At 46.5% G+C, this 23,815-nt stretch overlaps 1 protein-coding gene across 1 annotated transcript in view; it reads right to left on the bottom strand.

Annotated features, from left to right (window-relative positions):
* ITGA9 (integrin subunit alpha 9) overlaps nucleotides 1-23,815 on the bottom strand; it is a gene marked incomplete at both ends in the record, with an annotated part of 284,025 nt that overhangs the window by 51,951 nt on the left and 208,259 nt on the right. The window contains 4 exons of the mRNA XM_084248287.1: nucleotides 2,486-2,594; nucleotides 4,615-4,704; nucleotides 8,695-8,774; nucleotides 12,396-12,482. Coding sequence (XP_084104413.1) covers nucleotides 2,486-2,594; nucleotides 4,615-4,704; nucleotides 8,695-8,774; nucleotides 12,396-12,482 — 366 coding nt within the window. The remainder of the gene's footprint in view (nucleotides 1-2,485; nucleotides 2,595-4,614; nucleotides 4,705-8,694; nucleotides 8,775-12,395; nucleotides 12,483-23,815) is intronic.

Here is a 23,815-nt window from a genome sequence, read left to right on the forward strand (position 1 = left end):
CTGATGAAATATAGACACCAGGCCCAAGACTCGTATTTCTGTCTTTCTTCCATCTGTATTTGCAGTGGCATCTTTAAAAAATTAAATAACTTGTTGAATAAGAGCTTTTAAAAGACAGTAAGTCTATTTACATGGTGAGTCCTGTGCTCTTCTTCAGGAGGTTGTTGACAGAAAACAGAAAAATAAAGAGTTTAATCCATTTTCTGACCCAATCCACCCCCACTATTTCCACCTCTTGGTCATTATCCCCATAAACCTGGCCAGTGACCTCTCTGTAGGAAGGTCATAATAATGACAATTATCCCAGAAAAGGAGTTGTCAGAGAATTCTCCAGCAAACTGTCAGCCTTGTTAACACAAGAGGATCAATGTCACATGCTATCCTAATCAATGTCACACATTATCCATCTTTCAGACTCAGCCAACTCTCTTAATTCTAACCTGAATGCTATGCACTCCCTCAGGCAACTGATAATCAAGAAGTTTATCAAAGGGTCATGCCAATCACTCATTCCTGGGGGCCCAGATTCTCTGGCCTGTATCCTGTGTCAGGTCAGATGTGAAGAAAGATCTTTGCCTAAACACCAAAGTTCCCTGAAAAAAATGCCACAGGGAAGCATGACTTAGCCACATGCTCTTGGATTTCTTTCTCTCTTTTTAGAGGGTGGGGAGAACATTTTTGTTTATTTGCTATTCTTCCTGTCTTCTCCTTTCAACACCTCTACCCTCCTCATTCCACGAGCTGGGCCATTTTGAACTCTTCTAAGTAATTGTCTGGACTGTATCTTATATGATTAAGACTCTGAGAAATGATGAATAAGAAAGAAAAGTGATTTAATTAAAATGAAATAACTCCATCTATTCTTTAACTGTTTTTCTATCCAGTTACAAAAGGCAATGGAGAAAAATGACTAATTCTGAGAAGTGGTTCAGAAACACCGAGAGCCAATTCATGGTAATCACACTTAGGTCTCAAAAGCCAGTTCTAACCCCACCTCTTTCCTCATAAATAAAGCTGGGGCTTAGCTGGCAGGGAGAGGCATCCTCTCTGGGCTAGGGCCATGTGTTATCCTTCAAGGTTTTGCAAGTCTCTTGCCTGGGAGAATATTTTGGTGAAAGGAAGACCGCTGCAAAAGTTCCACTGCCTCATCCTCGGGACCCTCACCTAGTCATTATCTGTCACCACCTTGGTCCACCTAGGAGTGGCCTAAGGGAAAGGAAATAATCATTATTTGGCCATAGCAGTGAATGCTGGATGGGAAAACAATCTTCTTTATGGGGAAGGATGGAGCAGAGGCAGGGATGAGCCTTGGGAGCTAGAACTGGAGAGACGGGCGATGTAGACAATAGAGCAGACCCATCTCCTCCCCCTCCCCTTCATGCCCAGCTCCTGGCAGGCACTAGGCCACAGAGGGGTGTCCAGTCCCTGTCTGTGCTGTCTTGACCCAGGCCCACCTCTCCCAGCTCTGGGTCCCCAGCATGTCCTTCCTTTTGTGGATCTACATTTCCCCACATTAGCCAATAGAGAAGAATGAACTGGATGATGCTGAGGTCCTACCTTTACTCAAAGAGTCTCACGGTGAACAGTGCTGGCCTGGGAATTTGAACTCTAGAGCAGGGGTATTGAACTCTGGCCAATATGCCAAATGTAGCCTGCACCTGTTTTTGTATAGCCTATGAGCTAAGAATGTTTTTACATTTTTTTAAATGGCTGGGGAATAAATCAATAGAAGGGAAGCATTTCATGACATGTGAACATGATATGAAATTCAAATTTCCATGTCTACAACTACAGTGTTTCTGCCCTGCCTATGGCTGCTTTTGCACCTCACAGCATGGGGAATTACTGCTACCGAGCCTGTAAAGCCTAAATGACCCACCAATCCCTTTGCAGCAGCTTATGTGACTGGGGAGAGCAGGCACTGCTCTGGGAAGGAGCAGCTTGCTTCTGCTCAAGGGGGCTTTACATTTGCTTCCAGGCTGTGCTGGTGTAACACTACACTTGTGAAAGCTGCCCCCTGTGGGGGGAGCAGGCTCCTGGCTGAGTCAGTATGTGGAAACCCCTGGGGGAAGGAGACCGGGCAAATCCTCCAGACTGCCCTGCCCACAACATGGAGAATGATGGAGAACAGAAAGGGATCTTGTGGGGCCATTTGGGCTGGGTTGTTGGCCTAGGCTTCACCACACAAAGGCCTTCTTGGAGAAAGCTCGTGTTTATCATGTGGGTCTCTTGCCAAGTATTGAAGGGCAGAGGGGTCTATAGAGCAGAGTGCCAGACGAAAAGGGATTAACTCTGTGTGTGGTTACAGAACAAAAACATGAACACACACATACACACACATACACAAGACATTTTAGCCACCCAAGCTAGCAAGAGTTTTTCCTGGAAAGATCATGGTCCTCTCATTGCATTTTAGTAGGAGACTCATCCTGTGGGTGATTCCTATGGCGTCCAATGACAGGGGTGGAGGTGGGAGTAGAGGTACCTGAAGAGTGACATTGAGAGGATGGAAGTAACACTCCAGGTCCTCCAGCTGAATGAAGTTGGATGTGTCCACAGACTCGCCATACACAAAGGAGGTTGGAGATATGATTCTGCAAGAGGAAAGCATGAAACCCATCAAGCAACCCGAGATTACTGCTGTCCCCCAAATATTTAATTTTAAACCTGGCTCCCTCCAATGTCTTCCACCAAATGCTTCCCTTCTGGAACTGTGACTTCTTCCTCCTGTAAATGGACATAAGCAGGCCTATGCTTTCTAAACAGACACTCTCAGTAACGTCTGCTCATCTTAGGTTAAGTCAGTAGGCTGCATATACAAATATGGGCTAGGATTAAATTTCTAAAATGAGGAGGAGGAAGATGGTAGCTTCAGTTTCAGTTTTAAGTGATAAAAAAATATGCACATGAGTCTGTTCTGTCATTTGAAAAACATCTGTCTTGAGAAAGATTATGGCAAGGTTTTAAGAAATAAATATAAATGAGCTAAATATTTGGCACCCTTAAACCTACTCGTTGACCGATTCATTTTTAAAATTTACTCTCAAATGTTGAGCCCATTCAACTGATAGCGTTTGCCTTCGGATTTCAGACGAAGGCTACATAAGAGCTGATTAAAAATTTGAGTTTTGTTTATAATGAAGCATTCAACATTGCCCATAGGAACCCAAGAGATCAGAAAAAACCCAGACTCACTTAGATTCTCAGACAAACAATGGATTCTAGATGATATTCTAGAAGCTGCTTACTTGTCTAGTCAGAATAGTAGAAGATCTTTGGTACCAAGTCTGAATGAACAGCAATTCATCTATTTTCAACTTAAGTGTATCACTTTAGAAATGCAGTGAGTTCCCAATGTTATCAAATGGCAAGAGGTGGCTCCTTTAAGCCTGCCCCTGTTTTATGTTCCTGGAAAGATCAGAAGTTGATCAGAGGTTTGTTTAACTAATGCCGTCATCAGGGCTCTGAACACCCTACACTGAGGCCTCCCAGAACTTGACAACCTGATCAAGTGAGGGGGAGTGTTTTTTCTTTTGTCCCTAAGGATGGGGCCTGCTTTAGGGCATATTCTCACTGTGATTCTGAGGAAGCAAGTAAATAAACTATATGGCTAAAAATAGCCATGAACAGAAGCAAATATATGCTAATTTGCAAAATTTATTCCACCAATGTCTCAAGTCAAAAGAACATGCAGAATGCCCAGAGACTCCCTCCTGGTGCCCAGCAGAGTGTACCCACAGAGGTGGGTCCTTGTGCAACGTGCTAACATTGTCCTTCCAGCAAAGGCCAGGACCCTGAAACACATGAGAAGTGAAAAAAAAAAAAAAAAAAAGAGAGAACCTCTGAGCCTCCAGAAAGTTCAGTACCCATTTGGGGCAAGGGTTCAATGGGTCCTCATGTGATCTGATTGTGCAAATCCCTTTTCCACTATCAAAATGGTATGTGTTCTGCTTTCAGAAGCCATAAATAGGACCGAGTTCTCATTTTCTAGGCTTGGGCTTTGCATGAAAACTGACCCAGGTTGTTTTGGTTTCCTGCAGTCCTGCTCTCCAACGCCAGAGCTCAGAGGGTCCATGGACTCACCTGGGCCGGCAGTGCGCCTGTGCTGCCCCTTCCCTGCCCATCACAGATGTGAGGCTGAGCCACTACTGGGTCCACAGAAGGGGTTAATAGCTACAGGCAAAACCAGCACAGACTGTAGGCTAGTCAGAAAGGCGGGCTTCCTGCAAGCCAGCCAGGGCATTTGGACACAAGTGGCGCTAACCTGTGGCTAAGATTTTAATCCCAGAAATCCTGCAACCATTGGCGCTCTGGAGGGGTGGGTGCCGTGAATATATACTTATAAAGCTACACGGAACATTCAAAGAAGTTACAGACTTAGGCATGTCCTCAAACTTGTGTTACTGACCAGGTGGGTAGACAGCTGGGAAAAAGGAGAAAACAAGGAAGAAGAGTGAGACACTGGCTAAAGCTTCATTCTGCATTTCAAAGCTGGTAAGAAGTGCGAGTGGCAGAGCCACCAACTCCTGCTACACATGAAAACAGAAGAAAAGTTCTGCGTCCCACCACCAGACACTGGGGCTGTGCTGCATGACCTGGGACTGGACTGCTTACCCGGTGATGGACGTGTCCACTTCATGCATCAGCGGCACTGTCAGTGTGAGTGTGTTGTCGTGCAGGGACTCAGCGCGCTCCACGTTGCCACTGAACCAGGAAGAGAGGATGGAACATCAGTCAGCGCCAGTGACCAAGCAGCAGGCTTCTCTGCTCAGTAGCACAGCTCATCCTTACGACCTCAACCCTGCGACCTCTAGGGCTGACTGTGTGCTAACTCGGCCCCAGGTCCGGTTTTGCTCCCTGTGCTGAGTCACAGCAGGCACCCTACTATCTTTTTTTAAAATATTTTATTTTATATAATTCTTACATCATTTTTCATTTTTGCACAAAACTCATGCAATTTGCAGCAACATGGATGGAGCTGGAAGGGATCATGCTCAGCAAAATAAACCAGAAAGAGAAAGAAAAATACTGGATGGTCTCACTCATACCAGGAATTGAGAAAACCTAAATAAGGGGCCAGGAAAAAGACTAACTATAACAAAGAAAAAATCAAAATCAACAAGCAACTATAAACCAGAGACACACTACTGGGTGGGGTGGCGGGGAGAGGAAGGATTAGGGTCAAAATAAGGGAGGGTGCAATTGTATGGGGAATATAACCAAGATGAAAATGCACCCTACTGTCTTCACTGTATTTCCCTTCTGAAGCTGGGAGTACAAGTGGTGTGTTGGGGAGATGATCCCAGGAAATACCAGTAGAAGGTGGAGATGGGGAAGGGAAGGAAGTCAACAAAGGCATGTGACCCAGGAGGTTAGGCTGTGGCATCTGGGCTGGGCCTGGGTGGGGGGGCTCTGGGAGGCCACATGGAGCATGCACCTATTGAGGCCTGGGAGTTGGGCCTCTGTCCACTGACTCCTGAGACCTGCTGAATGCTTATGGGGGCAGAGGGCATGAATTCCCTAGCACCTGCCCTATGCACACAGGTGAGTGGGCTCTGGCCAGAGAAAGCCTCAGGCAGAGCAGCAGGTACAGGGAACTGTCCAGTGGGGAGTGGGTAAGGCAACTACTGAGGGTTTATGGGTGGGCCTGAGCTACTTCTACAAATGCTTATTCTGTCAATAAGGTTAGGGCACTGCAGCAAGGACAGGGTTTGCTGGATCTCAGTTGCCACTTCCCACCTGGAGGCCTCACCCGTCATCATGGATAGCCAAACCGAGGGGAGAGGCCCTGACCAACCCTGTCACGATAAATTCTTCTGGAAGCAACCCCCACCCTGGCTGGGATATGTCCATATACAGGTATCCCCTTTGTGGTGAGCAAGTACGGTCACACCTTAGATGCACGTCACCACACCTCCTCTTCCACTGAGGCCCACACAGTCCCACAGAGTCCACTGTGCCAGAACAGGGACTGAGAAGGGCGGATGCCAGGGAGCTGCTGCTGTGGAGTGGCTGCTGTGTGGGGGCCACATTTCTCAGCATGATCTCACCAAGTCCAAGAAGGGAGGGGATTACCCACAGCGACAGCTAAGGAACAGCTCAGATAGCTCAGGTAACTCGCTCCAAGGACCCATAACAATGCAAACAGCACTGAGATTGTCCCCACCCAGGTCAGCCTCACTCTAAAAGCTTCAGGGCTTTTCCATCTGACACTGGATTTGGGAAGGGGGGAAGTTGGGGATGTAGAAGGAGGAGGAGAAAAGAGAAGACTTCTTTTCCCTTTACTATTTTATTCAATTTCAAATATGAATTGTAATGATTATTTCAGGGAAGCAGCTGCTTTGGGAAATTCATAGCTATTGGGTATGTGTTGCTGACGCCGCACTTCTGGTTGGCTCTATAGGATGAGTGGATGTGGGATTCCAGGGGAAAACCAAGTTCACTCTTTGGGGGTAAAACATAAGCATCCCCCAGAACTGCTGACATGTGCACAGGGCTCATCCTGCCCACTTCCCAGCCCACTGTTCCCCAACATGTGCAGGGTTCCTGCCTGCTCCATGCCCCCCACCCCCCACTTCCTCTCCCACCAGCAAGTACTAAATGGCAACATTACTTAAATAACACTAAGGTGCCCTCACCTCTCTCCTATTGTTTTTGAAACAATGGTGCTCTGTGACTCTGACCCCTGACTCTTCATCTGTCTTCCGCACTTGGGGTTGACATCCATTACTCAGAAGCCACAGACTGCAGAAGCAGCAGGATCAGGTGCCCCAGCGGCCTAGCTTTCTTGTCCTTCCTCTCCCCCCAGGCCATGAAAGCCAGAGTGGCAGCAATGGGAGGATCAGTGGAGACTCCCCCATGGACTGAACAGCCAGACCGCAGCCCACTCCCTCCCCCACCAGCATCCTGCCAGCATCTGAGTAATCTGTTCCTGAGGGCAGGGCCACCTCTTGCCCCTGCCATTTGTCCAGCCACCTGTGGCCGCTGGCAGCTCAGGCCCAACAGTCTCATCTGTCATCAGGTGACCGCTCCAGACTGAGCTAAGTTGAAAAGTTGAGATAAAGGGGCCAAACTTCAAAAGGTTTCCAGTCACTCTGCCAGCGCGTGACTTGGGATGCTTTCCCGTGATGGCTGCTGAGAGGAGAGCTCTTGAGAAACTGTTTAGTTTCAACTTTATGTCCTCCGAAATCCACAAGTGGGCAAGAGATCTTCAAAGGGTGGTGACAGGAAAGAAAGTAATGATTGATATTTTAACTGTGGCTTTCAAGATAAGGAGCTTTAAGGATCTTTCCGTCAGAGCAGGGAGTCAAGTGCTGTGGGTGCCCTCGGGACTGACTGTGAGGCCAGATTGTCACCAAAGTATGGAAAGAAAGAAGTGCCTACCAGATAATATAGCTTTCTTATCATTTGGGATTCAAAGAATTAGAAGATTCTGATAATTAATTATTTATGCTACCAATACTATGTGGCCCCTGGTGCTCTGTAATATTGATATACATAAGGAGATGTTGTTGAATTTAGTAAGTTACTGGCACTTTCTTATGTATAGATAAGCACAGGCATGCACATACAAATTAGCACTGTACCTGGTAAACAGTAGATGCTCAATAGATGTTTACGGAGTGGATATATGCCCCGTTTAGAGTAAGGGACTATAGACAGTGGTTCTCAGCCTTGACAGCTCATTAGCATCATTAGATGCGCCTTTTTTTAAAAATCCCAGTGCCCCAACTGCACTGCAAACCAATTAGATAAGAATCTGCAGGGTGGATCAGGCATCTGTAGTTTTTAAAGCTATCCCAGGAGATTCTAAGGGGCCTCCCAGGCCAGAGCACCGCTGGTCTGAGGAGATGTGATTTTACTAGATGAAGCTATCACCCCTGGGGCCTCCCCGGTGGCACAGCAGTTGAGCGCTGGGTTGCGAAGCTGCCCGCAGCCTCTGCAGCACTGGTTCCATCCACAGGCGCTGGGCAAGGGTCCCACATGGCGCACAGACCTCTCCCGCTGCCCGCTGTTCCCCTCAGCAGTGTACTTTGCCATTCTGCCTGCTCTGCTCTCCCCTCTGGCTCTGGTGAATTCTCTCACCCTCCCGTGCTTCTGACTATACCCAGTGCTTGTATAAATAAATAAATAAAGCTTTTTTTTAAAAAAAAAATGAAGCTATCACCCCCGTGTACCCCTTTTGGACACCTCTCAGCCCTGAGTGAGGCTGGGAGGCAGGTGGAGTTTCCTTTTATTTGAAAAGGGAAGTCTCTCACTTGTCATATTTCCTGCCCAGGTGTTCCTTCTTAGGAACATCAGCTGCCACAGATGTTGAGGGACCCAGAGAGCACATCAATGGACCTGCCCAACACTGGCGAGCTTTCTATAGATCCTAGAAGTGGCAGGAGATGGGGATGGAGAGGGTATCTGTCCCCTTTATTAAATTCAGCAATCCCATGTTGTGTGGGCAAGCTTTTACATTGTGTCCCTTCCTTCTTCAAACATTTTCAGAGGTTCCCCTACTGCCCTTGGAAAACAGATCAGATCTCTGCGGCTACATGGGTCCTTCATGATCCAGCCCACTCTCCTCTCTCACCAAATAACCACTTCTTTCTCCGCAGCATCCTTGCCATCAGCAATGTGTAACCAGGGCATGGGCTTTCTGGCCCCATTAATTATTTTATCTTAAAAAAAAACCTCAATCCTTCTTACCTCTGAGCGGTAATGATGAAGCTAAGAATTCCCTCTTCCCCAGACAGGTGGCTTGTATCAAAGATCACGCTGAATTCATACTAGGGAAAGAGAAAGTGATGTGTGCAGCAGGCATCCAAACTTAAAACGTTTTTCACAACAATCTCCTGCAGTGTATGACCTCTGGAGACTCATTTGCATGACAACTTCTGTTTTTCTGATAAGTATCTTTCTGATAGTCAGGCTAGAGATAAAGCTTTAATAATAAAATGCTTGTCTCTTAAACCATGACTTTGTAAATTCCACTTTCATACCATTTTGCCAATTTTGGTACATCTGCCCATGACATCACCTGTGCTGTTAAAACTCATATTTTTATTGCCTCATTCTTTTTGTTTACAGAGTATTTTAAAAGGAAATTTTATCTCATCACATAATGAAAATTTATCTCATTATCACAGATGAGCATCCAGGACCACTTACAATCAGGAGAAGGTCATCATAGAAACAAACACAATGAAAACAAAGCAATGTTGAATTCTGTTACCTGCTAAAGGCTCTGAGCCAAAGGTCTTCTCTATTTTGGTAATAGGGAGATTAACAAGTGGTCAGGAGGTGTTAAATATTGCAGCTCCACCAGAGACTTTCTTCCACATGTGGTTAAGACTGAGAGAGTGTTAAAAAGGTAATAATGTTCTTATTCTTTGAGCCTGTGTTGAACAGTGCCGTGTCCATTATCACCTAAAAGAATCTCATGAGCCACCTATAATCCTCTTAGGCACCCCCAGAGGTGAGCATCCTATGGCTTGGGGGGCAATGGCCTAAGAAGATGTTTTTGACTATATACAGGTTGGCATGCATGGGGAATGTGGGGAGTCCTTGGGTAGGGGTTATAGACTAGGCTCTACATAAACATGATGTTGGCCAAAACAATTGATCTTTGCATTTTAATAAAAATAAAGAGATTGGACAAAAAAATTCTTGAATTCAACAAAATTGTGGGCCTCCCCTGGTGGCGCAGTGGTTGAGCGTTAGGCTGTGAAGCTGCCTGCAGCCTCTACAGCACCAGTTTGATCCCCGGCCGGCTGCCAGCAAGGGTCCCACATGGCACAACAGACCTCTCCTGCCACGCCCGCTGCTCCCCTCAGCAGTGTATTTCGTCAATCTGCCTGTTTTGTTCCACGCTCTGGCTCTGGTGAATTCTCTCACCCTCCTGCACTTCTGACTGTACCCAGTGCTTGTATAAATAAATAACTAAATCTTAAAAAAAAAAATTCAGGGCCTCCCCAGTGGCACAGCGGTTGAGCACTGGGTTGTGAAGCTGCCCGCAGCCTCTGCAGCACCGGTTCGATCCCCGGCCACCGGGTGAGGGTCCCACATGGTGCACAGACCTCTCCTGCCACCCACTGCTCCCCTCAGCAGTGTACTCTGTCAATCTTCCTGCTCTGCTCTCCACTCTGATTCTGGTGAATTCTCTCACCCTCCTGCGCTTCTGACTATACCCAGTGCTTGTATAAATAAATAAATTAATTAAAAAAAAATTCAACAAAATTGAGTCTATGACTTTTTTTTTGGAGTCTATGACATATTTAACATATAAATATTTGGGTTCCTTTATGACTAATTATAGGCAATTGTCTAACTCCATAGCAGTGAACTGAGTGCCACCAGAAGTGATGGACATAGGACCATGCACTGTGTGGACACTGCACATCCCTTTTGAGTCAGAAATGTCTGTGGTGGTGACACTTAGCTTACAGGATGGTGGGGAATGAGGACAGGAAGCAGAGCTGGAGGACAAAGGAAAGGAAAGTCAAGGACCTTGTCGCAGCAGAGTCAGAACTGGCAGGAGACCTGCATTTAACACATTACAGGTCACAGTGAGGTGAGAAGCTAAAGGTTTGGGTGAGAAGCCAAAATCAGAGGTGAAGGCCCAGGAGAAGAAGAGGTCAGAAGCTGGCAGGTGGGTCAGGAGGGGCACAAACACCTGGACAACCAGAGTCAGCCCACAGCTTAGTCATGTGGTTCAGCAGGTGGTCTGGGGCCTGAGGACCCACAGGGTATGAGGGACAGGGGGATGGCAAGACAAGTGGGCTGCCTGTAGAAGGAGCCCTTATCCCTGCTGGGTCACTTCTTAGATTTCTTCAAGGGAATGACCCCAGAAAACCCCCACCTAGAGTTTAATCTCATCATGGATCTTAACATCTATCTGTGGAAGGAAGGCAGCTGTTAACTAGGTTGGAAAAAATCCCAGCATTCCAACATATATCCTTTTGTCCATTGTGATTATTTTGAGAGTTAATGAATTTTGACAAAATGTAATACCTCAGAATTCAACATTGCTGTGTTTGTATTGTATTCATTTTTCTACCTTTTTTTTTTCTTTATGGCAAGTGATCCTAGGTTCCTAATTGCTATAAGGATATAAATTTTCCTTTGAAAATAAGCTTTAGACTAAAACTAGCTAGATGCACTTAGGTTTGATTTGGGTGTGGCTAGATTTTATATAAAATGGCAAACTGTCAAAATTTTTCCATTCAGTCTATTTTCTGGTGCTCAAAGGATTTCAAATAGATTTACACATGGGGGTATCATGTATTTTACTACAGGTAATGACGTCCAAGGCACAGGAACATCCTTGCGCCTCACCTTACCTGGAATTTAATGGGACTGGGTTAGTTTTCTGCCAGTTACATGTAAGATAATCCCCTCTCAAGGTTTCCCTTCTCCTGGATGAATGTGGACAGATGCGAGCAGAGCCAGGAAAAGGCTGAGGAATCCCAGATATAAGAGCTACCACAGTATGGAGCAGGGAAGTTCAAAAGGGCTGATAGGTTCAAGGGATTTGCTAAGAAACGAGCAGATTTTCTTCCCCATCAAAACATTCTCACAATTGTCTTATAAAACAGCTACAACATATTGGAACCAAAAAGCCTTCGAGATTAAAATGAATCAATTCTATAACACAGGCAGGAGAGAAGGATTAAACTTTCTCCTTTTTGGGGGGCAGGGAGGGGAAGGTAAACCAAGAAATATGAAATCTCCTTCAAGTCACAGCAGGGAAAACAGCTTCTATTTCAAAAGGCAAACCTGATCTTTTAGATTCTAGTCTTATCTCCCCAAATCACATCTTGTTCATATCTTTGTATTTCCTTACAATGATGGCACACACCAGGATTCTTCTGGAATGTGTGAATATACATCATATTATTGGTTGAGCTCAGAAAATTTGGCCCCTTAAAAATGCCAACATGATTGTAATTTCTTCTGTTTAAAAGAAAAAAATGAAGTGCAACACAATTAGTATTGTATACCTTAAGTATTCAAGAAATCACTTAAAGAAATCACGAGAGTGTAGGGAAGTGACAGAGTCAGGACTGTAGGCTACTAGTCCGGACCACATCTCCCATGTTGTCCCAGGGACATAGCAACAGGGAATGGCCCAGCAAAGAACACTTTTTAAGGAGGTCGACCAGATGCTTTTTTGCCAAGCAAAGGCCATAGTGCCTCACATCTGGGGTAGGTCGCAAGGGTCACAGCCTGTCCAGAGCGTACTGTGGAGTGCCATGGACAGGAGCATGGTACTGGTAGGGTCTCACTCTCCACCCATGGGGAGGCAGGGGTGTGGGAGGAAACCCCGGGGGTGGCAGCTGTTAGAGTGAGGGGTAGATGGGAAGGGTTGGGGGCCTCCTGCCAAGGAAGTGCCCCTCTCTGTCCCTTACCTTTGACTTTGACCTCATGAAAGGAAATCCCACACTGCACTTGAGGAAGTCCAATTCCAGCAGTTCACAGGAAATGCCCATTTCCTCCTGCAAGAGAAAAAGCACGAACAGATGGGCTGGCTGCACAAAGACAGATGTGTGGACGTGGACTCTGGGAGGCAAACAGAGGCTTCAGCAGACACAGTCCCTCTGTGGGCAGTTCTTGGATAACAGCCACCGCTGACTGGGGAGATCAGGAGTCTTTGACCAGGCCAAGCCTCTAACCTCCTCTGGTTGCCCACTCTTCCTGTAGGTGGGGAGGAGAAAGCCACTCTCTCCTCTTGACTAACACTTCACCTGTGAACCCGTTGTGTCCTGAGCCAGGTGCCCTTAGGAACTGGGTGCCTCTTAAGGTCTGAATAAAAGCAACCAACTCATCTTTTCAGTCCCTTTTTTCCTAACACACACCCTAATTCTGCCTTTCAAGATGTTGCTAGTTTTTTTTTTTTTTTTAAGATTTATTTTATTATGAGTACAAGAACTGGGGTACAGGCCAGAGGTGTGTGGGGGGTGAGAGGATTCACCAGAGACAGAGTGGGAGACAGAACAGGCAGACTGACTGAAATACACTGCTGAGGGGAGCAGTGGGCCAGTCAGAAGAGGTCTGCTGTGCCATGTGGGCAGCTCCCTGGGCTGGGGATCGAACTTGTGTTGCAGAGGCTGCAGATAGCTTCATAGGTTGCATCTCAACCCCGTGAGCCACCAGGGAGTCCCAAGATGTTGCTAGTTTAGGAAAGAAAACTAAGGAAATACACTAGGGGATGCACAGGGGCTCTTTTGCAGCCTGGAGAGGTGGGGGCAGAGCTGCTCCCTTGCACACCTCCCCAGGGTAGAGGGTTGTGGGAGGGGGCATGTGCAAGGACAGGCCTCCCAGTACAGCTGGCTCAGAATGTGCTCTACCTACAGCGGCCTGGGGGAAACCAGAGAGGGGGCCGCTGGCAGCTGCTGCCTTTCCACCCAGACACATGGTTTATAACCAAGGTCAAAGGAAAGCCAGGAGGGGCTTCATAACCCAAGGGCCTCTCCAAGTCACTGGAGCCAGATGAAGAGTTTCACAGGGAGACAGTATGTCTGCAGATTTTGGTGATGACGGTATAGCATAGAACTAGCACTGGCTGAAAGTCTAGATGCAGGGACACTGAATGAAGTTCATGAAATCATGTGACTTCCCTAACGGTATTCTTGGCTGACTCTAAAATCTGTCTTTTTTCCCCACTCCACGGCCTTGGATTTCCACAGGGAATGAACAACCAACAATACAATGGCAGCCAAAAGGAACCTATTCATACGGACTCCAGATCTGAAAAGCCACCCAGGCTCCCGGCTCTTATTTCCAACACCCACCACCCACCTCAGCTCAGATCAACATTTCCAGTCCTCTAGACAGACTGGACTGAATAGATGTATTTTTTGCCTCCAATCAGGAAAATGATGTGAACACTGCTCACAATATACTTATTTAGTTACTATAAACATACATGACTACACTATTATGAACCTTATAGAAAACACAAAAAGTAGAAATGGCAAAAGATAAATCACTCATCTACATGGTTAGAAGTCAAGGTAGTATGGGCCTCCCCTGGTGGCTCAGCGGTAGAGCGCTGGGCTGCGAAGCTGCCCACAGCCTCCGCAGCGCCAGGCGAGGGTCCCACATGGCGCACAGACCTCTCCTGCCGCCCACTGCTCCCCTCAGCAGTGTATTTCAGTACATCTGCCTGTTCTGCTCCCTGCTCTGGCTATGGTGAATCCTCTCACCCTCCCACGCTTCTGACTGTACCCAGGGCTTGTATAAATAAATAAATCTTTAAAAAAAAAAAAAGAAGTCAAGGTCGTAATTGGGAAGTAAGTGGAAGGGGGTTTTTGAGGTGCTGGGAATATTATTGGGTATGATTCTATAAAATCCATTGAGCTGGACACAATAATTTGTATGGTTTCTGTTTCTTTGTTAAACATCAATCAAACTGCTTAGAAAATGGCAACAGAGCAGAGCAAACTGCTTCCCCCATCATCACCACTAGGAAATATAAGACAGGACATAGAGATATGAAAGGAAATCCTAGTTCACTTTTTCAGCAGCCAATCTTGGCGACAACTGATCTGAATAACTGTAAATTTTCTAGACTCTCCCTAACCTTAGCCAGTGTCCTCACATGGACTCAGGCTGCCTGCACGAGACTCAGTTGGGAAGCTAAGGGACTGTGCTTGGAGCCGAGAGGGCACGCAATGGCAATTTCAATATGGAAAACCAGAGAATAATTTCTCAAATGCGATCTCAAGACCTGCAAGTCCTGAATACAGGTCCTAATGTTCACTTCGAGGGCCTTTTGTCACCATCCTCATAAATCCTTCCCCAGAAGCAGTGTCCACCACTGTCCCAAGTAGAAACTTCTCCAAATTCCAGCTAATCGGCTTGTGGGCATCAGAGACAGTGACGGATAACTTCAGCTCTCAGTTTCCCTGGCACAATCCTGGTTCACATCTATCAACCTGGTGTAATTACTCTCAAGAACATCCTGGCACACATACATGCAGGTGAATACACACATATGTGAGCACACACACATGCACACACACTCACATACACCCTGATTAATCAACCCAGTTCCAAACTCCCTTTGGAAAATTCAGTTTCTCACTAGAAATCCACTTCAAGCCAGGAGAGAGGTTTTTCTATCTAAATTGAAGGTCTATCTGTTCTTGAAGTAAAGATTTATAGTTCCAAAGGCTTCTTCAGTTTTTGCAGGGGTGCGAAGGGACAAGGTGAGCTGAGGCAAAGGGGGCAGCCTTTGGAGCCCACGTCAAAAACTTTCAAAAACTTTCTCTGGCTTCAAAAACTTTCTCTGCAACTTCAGGGACGCTTAGCTTACTTAGTTTTGGGTTTCGACTGTTTCTGATTATTCAAGAGCTGCTGAATTACTTTATTATTTTGTGAATTCCAAAATGCTAGAAAATAACAATTTAACCAGCATTCATTGCATTATTCCAAGTCTCTTTTCTACTCTACTCAAATAAAAACTCCGAAACTCTAGTTGGGTCTCAGTGGGGATAAGCAAAAATATTGAAAAGCAAGACATCTTCAGGAGGGAGAGGCTACGCATGGGGCTTATGACTCATCTGCTCCAGGAATGGTCCCCAGGCAGGGTGTCATGGATCACCCCTGGCTGCCTGTCAGCACAGACATAGCCCTCCCGTGGCTATTTAAGCTGCTTTGACCAAGAGGCTTTAATTCTACACCCTGCTCTCCCTCCACAGCTGCGAGTTAAAGAGGCTCTGAATGTGGACTTTGGCAAACACAGTGACTCCCTGTGTGGGAGATGTGGGTGCTCCACTCAGCACCCCCTTACTAGATGGGCTCAACAGCCCCAAGTTAAAGGGAGCCCCCTTTGCCTGTAAGGTAAGGATGACTTTTCCTTCCTGCAATTCACAGTCTGTGATTGATGTGGGCTCCAAAGGCTGCCCCCTTTGCCTCAAGATGAGACCACCTTCCCTGCAGCTCACCTTCCAGAGCTCCCATGGGACTGGGCCAGAGCCAACTCCCACTGGGAGCACAGACACCCACCCCTGCCCCCCCACTCCTTCACTTTTCCCCAAGAGCATTTCCCCAACAAGTCATCTACATAAGAAATCAGTTCTCAGTTCTGCTTTTGCAGAAATTGGGGTTCAGACAACACCCGGACAGAGGAGGCTCTTGTGACTGAGAACCACTGGAAAGTGCTGGGCCCTTGCTCAGGTGGGGCGAGGCAAAGAAAAGGGGCGAGGGAACATTTAAAGCTAATAGGTGGGGAAGAAACTATCCAAGTGCAGGTTACAAAATCTGCACAGCTCCCTCATCAAGAGCACTTCACGCAAAGCAGCACGGACACACCCTTTGTTCTGGCTTTAGGTCACACCCAGGGAAGCACCATAAACAACAGCATCGTCATGGAGACTTGCACAGAGTCAGGTACCCCCTTGGTAGCCAGGTAAGCACAGAGAAAGATAGTAAGGCTAGAAAAAGTGAGTTCTGGGGAGATGTGGCTAAACTCAGACGTCCCCTTTCACCCCGCTTTGGAAGAGTGTTTTGGTGAGGAGTTTCAGGAGGTAGATGGGAAAGATCTGGAGTTAGACTTCTCTCTTGGCTCTGATTCCAAGTCCCCATTATTGCTTACAGTGATTTAAACTTGTAAAACTTAGCCTTAGCATCACTGCAAGGCTTAGGATGACTAGCAATTAGCTGACTGTAAACAGGGGCCAGTGAACAAGACCATCCATCCTTTTCCCTGATGGCCAAATAGTGTAGACATATGATGAACCAGATCATGTGCAGCATAAATCCACTACTGAGTGGGACTAAGGTCTCATTGCAAAAGGTACAGGCTTTCAACAACTCAGTGTAGGGTAAGGAAAAATATCAGGCTTTTCTGCCCTCCCGCCACCAGGATAGATGAGGGGACCCTGTGATCCTGAATGCATGCCTGATGGCGGGCACCTGAAATGGGTACACCTGCACTAAGACTGTGCTTTTAAGGGCGGCATCACAGGGTCACCAGAAGCCGAGAAAGCAGCAGCAGAAGCCAAAGCAGAAGCCGAAAGAGAAGAAGCCCGAAGCAGAAGCAGAGAACGCCAGAGAGCCCAGATAGAGTGAAGATTTGCTGGGGGCTGGGAGGACTGCCAGCCTCCCAGCCCTCCAGCACCCCTGCCTGCCACGTACCCACTGAACCCCAATAAAAGACCTGCAAAAAACCACTGAGGACTCTGACTCCTCCTTCACCCGGTCTGCTGGATCAGAAAACCTGCCCCGTGTTCATTCCTGACCCCTTACACTCAGGAACCATGATACTGAAAAGTTGCTCAAATTACTGAAGGCCACTGACAAATCTTGATCTGGCACAGTTAGATCAGTTAACTTTTGAAGAAGTAAACATTATCCCTGGATGATAACATTTTAGGGTGCAACAGAAGACAAGATTTAAACACAAACCATCAAGAGTACAATGTTACGAACTGTTAAACGTAGGATAACAAACATTTTCAAACTGTAGCTTAATTTTTAAGTAAAACCCCAATTGAAACTTAAAATTTTGCTTTCTTATTATAAAGTTTTGGATTCTATTTTAATGAAGCTTCATATAACTGGTCTTTTCCCCAGTCGCCCTCTCCCTCGGCTAGCAAGGACATCCAATTCCATAAACTGCTACCAAGAGTTTCTCCCTAGAGTTATGATTGACTCCATTTGCTTCCATTTTCTACCAACATGTATTACTATGAGGATCAGGAAAACATCAATCAACATTTTTCAGAACACAATGATGAAAAGCATATTTGGTTTGTGCTCATTCACTTCTGCATTCTGGGCACTGGGTCTGGCTCTTAGTAGCTCCTGAGTTAGCACTTACTACATGAACAGGCTTTGACTCACTGGGGATTCTGATGAAGGCCCTGCAAGAAGTAGTTCAGTTGTTGCTCTGCCTGGCCTGGGAGATGCTTGCCTTGGCAGAGCCCCTCTCTTTTCCAGACATACCTCAGCAGTCCAGGCCCGGGAGCCCGGCCAGTCAAGCCAAGCTCCTGCCCACTTTGTACATGCAGTGGTTGGTAGGAAGAATCGGATAATGAGGTTACTGAGACTCCTTGGCCTTTGGCTCCTTCCTCCAATCACACACGCATTTGATTTCATTCTGGAGCAGTGTGTTTTGACCACCGACACAGTGCTCTCCGGGAGTGGCAAATCTGCGAGGTCCAGTAACAGGTTTCTGTCCAGCACCAGGCTGAGTCTGAAGTTTGATATCCCATTTCCTCACTCCCACACGTTTGTCAAACTGAAGATAACCCTCAAGATTCCATGTCTGGCTGGCAGTTTGATGTTCATCTAAGATCCCCTGGCCCCCTTCCTTCTCCTAGACATGTAAGGTGTGGCCCCTGTGACCTAGTAAGAGTGTTCTCAGCTAATAGGGAATTTAGGTAAATCTTCAAGGCACTAGATCCCAAATTCCCTAATCCACTGAGGAGTCAGAGGTGAGCAAGCGTCCCCAATAATCTGATCTAATCAGTGAACAGTGGGTTTATTTCCAGGAAATAGTTCATTGACCTCAATGAGTCTATTTGAAACTCATCAGAAAAAACAACCGTTTTTCCAGAGGGAAACTCTTTGGGCCAGGCCCATGGAAGTTCTACCTGTGCAGCAAAGCACGTGGGCCTGAGCTGGCAGTGGAGAAAGTATACGGACTGGCTTTAGTGTCCCTGCTTTGATTATTGGCTCAGATATTTAACAGCTGTGCGGTATTAGGCAAATTAATGAGCCTTTCTACAGGCTCCATTTTCTCACCTGTAAAATGAAGTCACAGCACCCCCTTACAGACTGGTTGCTGGCTGCTAGTGCTGCCAGCTCTAAAGAGGGAGAGCACAGAGCAGCCTTCGGCAACACATCAGGGGCAAGGCTATTGTGCCAAGTGCTCTTCCACGGGGCTCTTGTCTTTTCATGCCCATTTTACAAGGAGGAAACTGGAACACACGATACATGACTTGCCCAAGGTTTCCTAGCTGGCTCTCAGAGTGGTTTAGAGGGCCTGGGGTGGGGAACACCAAGAAAGAAACAGACAAGGTCCTCATTTTCCCCCCTTTCCCTAAAGAATCCACAGAAATTGAGTCTGAAGACGTGGGGAACACTGACCTGGTGAACCAAAAACAGACTTTAAGGAACCAGGAGCATAAGGGGGCTCTAACAAGGATGCCAAGTATGGCTGGTGGCCTGGCAAGGCTGGGCCAGTGGTTACAGACCTTCTGCTGGGGAGGAGTTGGCAAGTGAACAGTCCGAGGCAACCAGAGGTGATTATCCACACACGTGGGGGATTTGGAGGAATGGGTCAAAGAAAGCACTACAAAGAAAGTTCCTTCTTAGCTTTCATCACCCTGCTTCCATCCCCCATCCCCAAACTTGGAACGCTTGGAAGCAAAAGCCCAGACTATTTGTTCTTTCCAAGCTTAAAAAGGTGAAGCTAGCAGGAGCTATGGTTAGAACAAATGTTTGGGCCAAATGAGCCACAGAGCTGTTAAAGCAAAATTCCCCTCTATAGCGAAGTATTAGAAATTGGAGCGTGCACTTTAAACAACCCCTACCAATCACATGCAGTGGGAGACCAGCTGTCTGGGAGAAGCAAGGATCTGATCAAAGCAGAGACAGGGGCTTCTCCTCCCAAACAGACCCCTTGGCCCTTCGAGGAGAAAAGTGCCTTGAAAGTTCTAAGATGAGTAAAAATACATTACATTTTTTAAACCAGCATCAATTAGAAATGACTAGAATAAGCTGTCCTGTTCCCTGTAACCCTCTCCTCCTTGGTGCATTACATCAACCCTGTTTAGAACTAATCTTTCTGTTTTCTTCCTAAAATGAAGACAAATTGAATATACTTCCCCAAATGCTGCTAAATCCTCCTTTGGAACCAGAGGATATGAACTTAAAAAATCTAAACAAATCAATCAATCGATCTAAATTTGCCAGTTCGAACTGAGAAGCCCATCAAGCCATGCCTTCTAAGGCATCAGAAGTAACTCAAGTATTTGATTTTCATCCAGGAAGTTTTCTCTTCTATTGATGAAGGCAACTGATTTATTCTTAGTTTTTTTTAAAAAAAAAGCAAAAACTTTTCTATTCTTAGGTTAAAAAAATTTCCTTGTTCAACAACAGCAAGAATTCAAAGTTGAATTCCATGTTAAGAATCAAAGTATTCTGATTTTGTCACTCTTTTCCTTTGCCCTATAGTCTGGCTGAAAAACTCAACGAGGTGGGGGTCCCTCCTGAAATGATAGGAAAGAACTCAACATCATGGCACAAAACCAGTTTATTTTTATTTTTTTTATTTATTTTTTTTTTAGAGGCATGCTTTATTTATTTGTTTGCTGGTTTGTTTGTTTGTTTTGTTTATACATGCACTGGGTATAGTCAGAAGTGCGGGAGGGTGAGAGAATTCACCAGAGCCAGAGCGGGGAGCAGAGCAGGCAGAAGGACCGAAGTACACTGCTGAGGGGAGCAGCGGGCGGCAGGAGAGGTCTGCGCGCCATGTGGGACCCTCCCCCGGTGGCCGGGGAGCAGCCGGGGATCGAACCGGCACCGCAGAGGCCGCGCGCGCAGTTTCGCAACCCAGTGCTCAACCGCTGCGCCACCGGGGAGGCCCACAAAACCAGTTTATGAGTGGTGTCTGGATGAAAGGTTTTGGAGACGTGTTTGAGGTGTATTGAAATTCTGGTCAGAAACTGTGCCATTAGAAATGTACTTACAGTGCAGAGTTCTATCCCACCTACATGCCTACATGCCCACTTGGAATTTTCTTGTAAAGGAGCTCGGAGCTAAGGGCCTTGCTATTCAAAGTGTGGTCCTTGGGCCAGCAGCAAGCAGAATCACCAGGGAGCCTTTAGCAGCGCAGATTCTCAGGTGCTAGGCCAAACCTGCTGACATTGTACTGGAACAAAATCTTCAGCTAATCTCTATAAACAGGAACATTTGAGAGGAACTTCTTGACTTCACTGAGTCTACCCACTTGGGAAACATGATTTCAACTTCTGGACATACCTTATACTCACTTGCCTTCCAGAAACATAGACACGCTGCTAAAGCGGTCTGAAGGCTAGTGTCTGTGTGATGATAGAGTCTTCTGGAGCTGGAGACCCACCCATTCACACTCTTTATCTGGACAAGGACTGAGATATCAAGTAATTTATTTGGGAGGTAATCGCGGGGTGCTCCACAAGGGTTAGGAATGCGTGCCACCAACAGGTGAGAAAACCAGGACATCTCTCCTCCAATGCTGCCTCTTCCTGGTTGTGACATGTCCCATGGATGCTGACTATCTTGTACTTTCAGCTCCTCCCCCTTGGTGTTGAGTGCATCGTGTGCTGGTAGCCAGAGAAAGTTTGCAGGCAGAGAGACAGTGGCTTCAGCCTGCACAGGAGCTATCACAGGTGGTCCCCAAGGTGGGTGGAGGGAATATAAGAGGCAGTAACAGTATCTCACCCCTTTCCACCAATGTTTGGGGTGGCAAAGCTGTGGATAAGAGCAGAGGCGAGAGGCAGCTACTGATGACCTTCCCATGGTGACAGATGAAGAGACACAGTAGACAGAAGACCTCTGGGACATATCTCCACTGAGCACACTGTAGGCTCATGGAGCCTGCCTCCACTGTCTGGTTGGCACAGCTACCTTGCTGCTTCTGGATCTCTCGCTGGACTCCCTAAAGAACTGACATCCTCTTCTCTTTCTCCTTGCTGGCACAACAGATCAATGCCAAACTCTTCCTGCCTAGACCTCATGGTTGACATCCTGCTCTCAACTGTCCCCCATCTGTTCTACAAGCTACTACTGATGAATCTTAACACACTACTTTTCTGGTTTTTGCTCAAAAGCCTTCAAAGGCCATTAACAATCAGCACCCTTCATTGATTCCTAACTAGAGGAAAGAGCAGAGCCACCTGAGAACCAGAAATACCATGCACAGCTGTGCAGGTTGTTCACTGCACAAGAGATCTGGGTGAGGGTCTGAAATTCAGCCTATGCTGCTTTCACCAAGCCCTGCACCCTGGCAAGAGGCTGTGGGCCACCAGAGGGGGCACCTCTCCAGTTTGTACAACAGTGCTAGTGTATGATGACTATGGAAAACTTCGTAAAGAAAACCCAGATGGAAGCCCCACTGTGGATTCACTGAATCGAAGCACACAGCCTGGTCAAGCATTTACTGAAGCTGGTTCCAATGTGCACCCAAATTAAGAACCCCCAAACATTAGGCTACTTTCAAATCCTTGTTAAAGATGCAAATTGCAGGCCCACCCTTTAGAGAGGGGTTCTTCAGCAGCAGGGTCAGGAAATCTGGATTTTGAATCATCTCAGGCATATATTCTGTACCAGTCTTTAAAACACTGTCCAAGGGCCAGTACTGTCACTGTCATTTTGGAGGTTAAGAGACTGAGACCAGGAGTGCACAAAAGTGTCTTCCCTGGGGTTCTAACTCTGGTGAGGACAGAGTACTTCTGCCTTCCTGGGTACCTAGCCCTTCCTGCCTGTGAATGGTCAGAATGGAGCCTGGTGCCTGCCCATCAGGCCCTGGGGGCAGTGACTCGGAGAGATGACCCCTGGAGACCAAGGCCAGCACCAGTTATGGTCTCCTGCTGCCCTGAGGAAGCCCATCCACTCCTTCAACAAGTGCTTCTATTTTGCCTCAAATGGGAAACAGCTTGTATAGAATAACTCTTATGTATGAGGCACGTATGTTTTCTGTTATGTCTTACATTCCTTTGTTCATTCCCTTGTATAGTAATTATTTATTGAGTAGCCTTGATGCCCTTAATTGGGGCCCAAGCCTTTAGAAAACAGACACTGTTGTCTCCAGTGGGGTGTTGCCAGCCCAGGAGGGAGAAAGAACAGGAAGAAAAGACAATCAAACTGCTGTGTGATGAGTGCCTGGCTGAGGTGTGTCCAAGGACTAAAATCTGTCCCCCATTTAGGAGAGAAGCTTAACTTCTCTCTCCTCCCACCCCAATCATGAGTCCTATTTCACAACTCACTATTATCACTATTGTTTACCTTCTTTTTCAGTAACTAAAACGGCTACCAGTTCTTTAAATTACAGAACTAAGACTGGACAGAGTAAGCTGGCAGGGAGTCCTAGCAGTGCAGATTTTAGTGGGAAAATTTAGTTCATTATTTGAACATACAGGTCAAACGCTATGACACATGACATAAGCCGTTTTTCCACTCATAAGCGGCCAGATCCAGCAGAGGGTCCTCTTAGTCAGCACTGTGTCCAGCAGAGTAAGAGGCTGAGAACAGGTCTCTGTGGCCAGTGCAGCACTTGGGTCCTGTGTTAATTCATTCTGCAGCTGTCACTGCCTCAATCTCATGTGTAAGGGGTGGAGGGAGACAGATGTGTCCCTGTTCTAAGCCAGCCTTTCTGTTAAATATTAGAGAGCCTTGGTAGTGGAGCTAACAGATGCTTATACCAGTGAGGACTATGAGATTTAGGAAATAAATGCCCACCAGGAGGCCAGAAGGTGCCCAGGCTTATCTTAAGGTGTACGGATTATGTGCATATCAAGGAAATGCCCGATGCCAAGAACCTGAAGGATGCATTCACACCTGGAAAAGTCCACCACTGAGCTATGAAGGCACCACTGACATAACTAAATGCTACAGTGATGAGTCATTTATGTCTTTTCAGGAATATAGGATAGGCAGCTGAGCTTTGTGTAGTAGGATTGTAGTAGCTTTTCTCCCTATTTGATTTCAACGTTTTCAGTTAGGATCACAAATGGTTAACACACATACTAATAGTTAAAAGATGCTTTCGGTTGTTTTAATGGCTAGGTTTTAAAATCAATTGTGCTAGAGTTGTTTATGGAAACTCTGATTTTTCCTG

This window comes from Talpa europaea (assembly GCF_964194135.1).
Source record: "Talpa europaea genome assembly, chromosome: 11".
NCBI lineage: Eukaryota > Metazoa > Chordata > Mammalia > Eulipotyphla > Talpidae > Talpa > Talpa europaea.